General features: G+C 31.0%; 1 protein-coding gene across 9 annotated transcripts in view; it reads left to right on the plus strand.

Annotated features, from left to right (window-relative positions):
* Positions 1–6461, plus strand: part of LOC119645053 (voltage-dependent calcium channel type A subunit alpha-1) — a 115680-nt gene that overhangs the window by 9029 nt on the left and 100190 nt on the right. For 8 of the 9 annotated variants that reach the window (XM_038044926.1, XM_038044896.1, XM_038044877.1 and 5 more), the window contains 3 exons: positions 3370–3470; positions 3875–4030; positions 4151–4371. In XM_038044926.1, the coding sequence (XP_037900854.1) occupies positions 3370–3470; positions 3875–4030; positions 4151–4371 (478 nt within the window). The remainder of the gene's footprint in view (positions 1–3369; positions 3471–3874; positions 4031–4150; positions 4372–6461) is intronic. The other variant, XM_038044944.1, reaches the window with a different exon arrangement.

Raw genomic sequence — 6461 nt, forward strand, 5'->3', positions numbered from 1 at the left:
GTGTGTGTGTGTGTGTGTGTGTGTGTGTGTGTGTGTGTGTGTGTGTGATATAAAAATTGAAAAAGATTTTAAAGAAATTATTTACAATCGTTTTCGATAAATAAAATAAGGGGAATGCATGCGTTATTTACCTTCATGTTTATTATTATTAGTTGGATTGGGAAGCCGAAAAAACAAAGATATGAATTCCGGATAATTCCGGAAAGATCGAAATTTTCTTTGATACTCGTAAGAAATTTTTGGAATTTTTCAAAATAATACACAACTTGTTTCGAGCTATCTTCCTGCGTAATGCTAAAATCTGTTAAGCAATAATAAAAGATATGCCAAACTGATCTCACATCCAAGTTTTAGTTTAGTAAATAATTTTCGTTTTTTTTTATTCAATATTTCTTTAAAAACTTTTAACATCAGATAAGTTCTATTAAACATCTTTTTAGAGGGCTACAATTTCAATCAATCCGTATCCGTAATGCTATGTTGCCCATCAAATAAGTGTAAGTGTGAGAGATATATTCTTTTTGTCAAAATGTTTGCCCAGTCCAAAGGGAAGCTTCAGTGACCCCGCATTGTAGGCATATGCTTAATCAGCATCTATGTTCATCTGTCCGTCAGCGTAATGCCGGCGGTAAACAAACTTTTGGGCGCAAATATTGCAAAAACATTGAAAGTTGGTCGGTATTGAAAATGGGCCAAATCAGACGGAGGTCAGTCCCTACAGTAGCATGTAAACTGAGAACTCCTCTGCTTTTAGAAAGGAATAAAAAATTGTTTTTTTTTTGTTTTTTGTTACTGCTCGTAAATTACGTCATATAAATGTACAAAAATTTGAAAGTATATTCTATTCGTACGCCTAAGCAATAGTGCACGAAACGTAAGCGCAATATGAAATTTCATATATTCGCAATGATAAAGCTCATGGTCAGAATATGCTTGATGGGATTAAGATTCTTTTTACTATTCATTAGATATTCGCTTATAATATAAATCAAATCATATATTAATTAATGAAAAGTTTAAAATTGTATAACAGATTTTTGTTAGAAAGAGAAAAGTTCAACTTTGGCAAATGATATAGGTTTGCCTATTCTCCTGTAATAACGGCGAAATTTCGTCGACGAAATTATTGACAATAGTTGTCTTCTCGATCCACCCTACATGCTAATTTTCGTACACTTAACACTTAGGATACTAATTACTATGAAAATACTCTTTACATTAACGCAACATTAGTTACGAAGATTTTACGCTTAACAAGATACAACAATGGCATTGGCATAGATAGTTATTGTCGTTGAAACTCTACAGTGGACCTTCTTAACATCTTAATTTGCGAAGAGGTAACAATAAACGGCCCAAAGCGTTTCTAGCATCGTGCCTGGAACGATGCATGCTATCTTACTTACTATTTACGACATAGGCTCTTCAGACGTAAAATATTAAATGCTCGCGAAAAATATAATGAAATATCAAACGGAATATGTTAGTTGATACGTTTAATCATCCATTACAGTTTTCTAATGTTTTTCTTCCTCTTTTTGGCTTTCAATCATCGAATCTAACTAAAAACTCGGAAAATCCGCATGAGTTGAATGCATTTCGAGAGACGGCAATTGTTTTAATCGTTGAAGAAATCTTTAAAAAAGCGAACATATATTTGTGCGTGCGTTTATTTCAAATAGTTTTGTGTTTTTTTTTTAAAAACTTAGTATCTCTCTTAAATTACATTTTAGTTACAGTTCTCACTCAACATATAATATATAGGTGCTTGCATGTATTTTAAACATTTTTGTTCACTTGAAAAAGGCAGTTATTGAGAAAAATCGGTACAATATAATTTAATCAAAACATTTTCTATCGTTTTACGATAACTTTTCGCTACTTTTCTGGCAACATGACGATACCGTGTCAAAGCAACGATATTGGTTTGGCTGCGTTGCAATCAATCATCGATCCATTTTCACATTTCTTCAGCATCTCGAAACACTGTGCACGTCAAGCCATACCGCAGCGAATGGGTCCAGGCGCTATGTTCGGGTGCGGCAGAGCTTTTCGTTCAAGCTGCAAGAGTGTATCCTTGACAACTCTTGTAACGTGTCGAAGAGCGTCTGTTAACCGCTATTGTTGTTCTTTTTATGTAATAATACGTCGCTCAATTTGTTCAATTCGTTGTCGGTAGACACCTGCAGTAACGGTTTCATTCGGGTTTAGCAGCTCCTAATACACTACACCTTGCTGATCCCCACCATATGCACAGCAAATCTTCATGACCATAAATATTCCGCTTCGGTGTCGATGTGGATGGATCTTCCGAACTAACTTATGATTTTTTGCGCTTGGAATTGCCATAGTAGATCCGATTTTCATCATCGGTCACAATACGTTACAGAAATGTTTTCTTTTTGGTTACAGTTTGAAAGTTTCTTGAGAGTTTTCGTCCCGTAAATGTTCCAACGTTTTCAGTCTTTCAGACCGTACTTTGTAATTGATATAAAAATCGCCACCTTTAAGCCGCTCAAACGAAAGCTGCCAATTGCAGTATAATGGACCGGCATTATCATAAGCTTGTAAAAGTGTTTGATGGGCCTCGGTAGTAGATTTCTTCAAATCAAAGGACAAAAATAATGAACAGGTCAGCGCCTGTATGCATGGAATAACTCAATAATACTAAATGGAAAATTCTGAATTTCATAGAGAAAAAGGTCAAAATCGAAATCGAAATCGAAATCGAATTTAAACGTTGTGCACATTGGTACTTCGCATTACTTAATCATTTTCAACAATAGATATCGCTGAACAAAACTAAATGCAAGCATGTATTTATAATGAATGCGCCGTTAGCTTTCAATGAGGATTTGGAAAATGTTTTAGTCTGATCTAGAACTGAAGTGTTATCTCAGCACATTGATGCAATGTTTAGTTTCTAGAATATAGATATAGACAAATATTAGCGTATTATACTTAGTACGGATTGTTTTCTTCGTCATCTACTCGAGACTATCGATAATATCACAATGTTTTAGCAAATAGTTTAGATGTTAGTTAAGACTTTAGATGTGTCTTTAAATTTTCCAAAAGTCCTTACAACATATATTCGTGTGTCTTTTGTTTTGCTATTTATTTAAAAAAAAATTTTTTTTTTAATAAATCTTTTCTGTTCTCTTTCAATCGCAACAAAAATATTTTATTTATAATATTCTTCTCTTCTCCTCATCATCTATTTTAATTCTAGATTTACATATATACATAAAATATTAATGCAAATAATTGTTTTCATTTTTTTTTTTTTTTTTTTTTTTATAATTATTTCTCATTACAACAAAATTTATTGCTAAAAAAAAAAAAAAAAATAAACCAAAAATTGTGCAGATTCATGACACAATTCCCACAATTAGGGCAGAATGTAGATCTAAGAACACTTAGGGCCATTCGTGTGCTAAGGCCCTTAAAATTAGTCTCTGGAATTCCTAGTGAGTAGTGATTTAGTACAAATATATATATATATATATATACACATTATATATTCATGAATTTCATCAAATCATCAAATCTCTTCATTTGTTTAATATAATTTTTATTACTTTTCTAGGAAAACTTTTTTCCATCAAGTTCTTCTAGCAAATCATTATTATTAGTAAAATGCTTTTAGTTAATTTTATTTCATTTTAGTTCAATGGCATTATTATTATTATTATTAGTAGGAATAATTTTAATATATAAAAAAAAAAAAAAATTTTTTTTTATCATAAACTCTTACTAATCAATATTTTTATTTCTTTTCATATGCCACCACAACCTGGCTTTCTCTTCGTTTTTTCTTAAACTATTATATTTTGTATTTTTATTTATTTATTTATTTTTTTAACGAATACAGGTTTACAAGTAGTTTTAAAGTCCATTATCAAGGCTATGGCACCGTTACTACAAATTGGACTCTTGGTCTTGTTTGCGATCGTTATATTCGCCATCATTGGACTCGAGTTCTATTCGGGAACATTGCATAAGACTTGTTATAGCTTAGAAGATCCAAGTATATATGAAAATTCAAATGAAAAAAAAAAAAGAGACCCGAAAAAAAAGAAGCATTTATGATGCTACTATTGTTTGGCGAATTTTATTTAATAATATTTTAATGATTTTACTATTTCAGATAAACCGGTTAAAGAAGGTGAATCAGAAACGCCTTGTAATTCGGATAAAGAAGCGGATAAGTCAGGCGGTGCATACGTATGTAATTATAATACGAGTATGTGTCTGGAAAAGTGGGATGGACCGAATTCTGGCATTACTAGTTTTGACAATATCGGGTTTGCCATGTTGACCGTATTCCAATGTATCACAATGGAAGGCTGGACAGCAATACTGTATTGGGTAAATGTGTTAATAACTGAAAAAAATCAAAAAAAAAAAAAAAAGAAAAGAATTTACTGTGCTACTACCGCTACAATCAATGGCTTTTTATACTATTCAAAAACTTCTGGATTAACTTACATACATCTTCTCTCTAAACCTATTCTTTACGACTTTCTTATAATTATCGCTAAAATATTTCTATATACATATAATATGTAAGGTTTTTTATTAAGGGCGTACCTAACTGAACTTTGAGTTTTCATTTGCCAGCGTTTGTGTTTCTATACTTCTCCAATTTGTTTTCGTCATTTCAGAAAACAGAATAATTGCGTAACGTTGCCAGTATGAGCAGACTTATGTCGGGACTTGGTTTATTAACTTAACATTACGCTTAATGAAATCTACTAAGCCGGGAGTAGATTTTTCAATAAAATTTCTTTTCTACATGTTCCCAATCAAAGAGCAACCACCTACAAGCATAATGTATATAAATTAATCGCAGAGATATTGCGCACTTCTTGCATTTTTCCATAGGATTGGGAAAAGTAGCACTATGTGCATGTGAACTTATCGCAATCTAACGGATGTTTAGAGAAACAAAATTTAAATAATTTGTTATATTTTATGATTGACGATTGGATCGTAATAAGTTTTAAGACATTTGCTTTGCTTTTTGTTTTAAATATTCGAATTTTTAAGGACAATAGCGAAAACATAAAAAAAAAGAAGAGAAACAAAGGAAGGTGGGAAGCCCTTATAGAAAATCCTATATATATATATATAAATGTGCATATATATATATATATATATGTGTATGGATATATATATGTGTATATGTGTATATATACATACGCAATTAAGTATATAAACGGTACAATAATTTGCTAAAAGGCTTTTGTTGTCAACGTCAAGCTTTCTGTTTAGGAAACTATATATACGACCATATACTTGTATATAAAACTCCCTTCCATACTTTACATACGAGTATATATTCAAATTATTTATAAATTCAAATGTGTGCATTTTGAGCTGAGTTTATTCGTTTTAACGTCTGAATATACCAAAGGATAAGTGTGTAATAATTTACCTAATACAGAATTGCCTATCGTTTACGATAGTGCGCTCTTCGTTATCGTGTTTTTTTTTTTTTTTTCTTTCTTCTTTTTATGAGTATTTCAGTTACATTTTAGATTTGTATCCACATGTCGTTTCATTTTTTTTTATTAAAGTTGTTTTTAGTGCAGTTTACGGGAAAAAATAGATTTCAACAAAATTCAAAAAAAAAAATAACCAATATACACACAACTGTCAGCGTTTAAGGTTTAAGTTTCAAATTGCATTCCATTTTTTTATTTATTTATTTTTTTTTTGCATAAAACTAATGAATGTTTAATTAATAATATAATTGTTGTTTTACTCGATAACCTTTTGCCATCTATTAGGCGACCCTATGAATTTCGGACTTTATCAGCAAAACAAAAAAAAAAAAATATTTAATCAAATAATTGTTCGATTGAATATTACAAACAAGAAATCTTTGCTTCTACTCAGGTTTACCTTATCAGTTCCAATCAAGTTTCAATCATTTAAGATTTCAGACAATCACATGATTAGTGGAAACTGTATTATTTTGAAGAGTTTTATGTATATCGCAGTAAGTTAGGAAAATGCCTAACAACGTCGACAAATAATCAAAAATATTAAGAGCTTTCCTAGATGGAATCTAATTTTGCAATTATCTGAAATGTTGACAATTTCTTGCTTCGATAGATCCAATGTTTATATTGAGTTCAAGACATTTAAACTCATAGGATGGTACATCGAGATTCTAACCGGGACCGGAGGAACGGTATTCTAATTGTTATTATTGCTAATATGTACGCAATTTTGTTGACTGCAATGTGTGTCATACGTTGATTGTTCAGCCAGTTACGAACGATGTATACTTATTTTAATGATATGCAAATATATATAGTTTTTCCCGGCAAAATTTTTATATTTACCCTAGAATCCATTATTAAATGTGATGGAGGTATTAAGTATGAAAAGGAAAACGTTATGACAGTCTGATAAAAGTCCTTCCAAACAATTGCAGTGTTGAAAGGAAT

This window comes from Glossina fuscipes, unplaced genomic scaffold (assembly GCF_014805625.2).
Source record: "Glossina fuscipes isolate IAEA_lab_2018 unplaced genomic scaffold, Yale_Gfus_2 0, whole genome shotgun sequence".
NCBI lineage: Eukaryota > Metazoa > Arthropoda > Insecta > Diptera > Glossinidae > Glossina > Glossina fuscipes.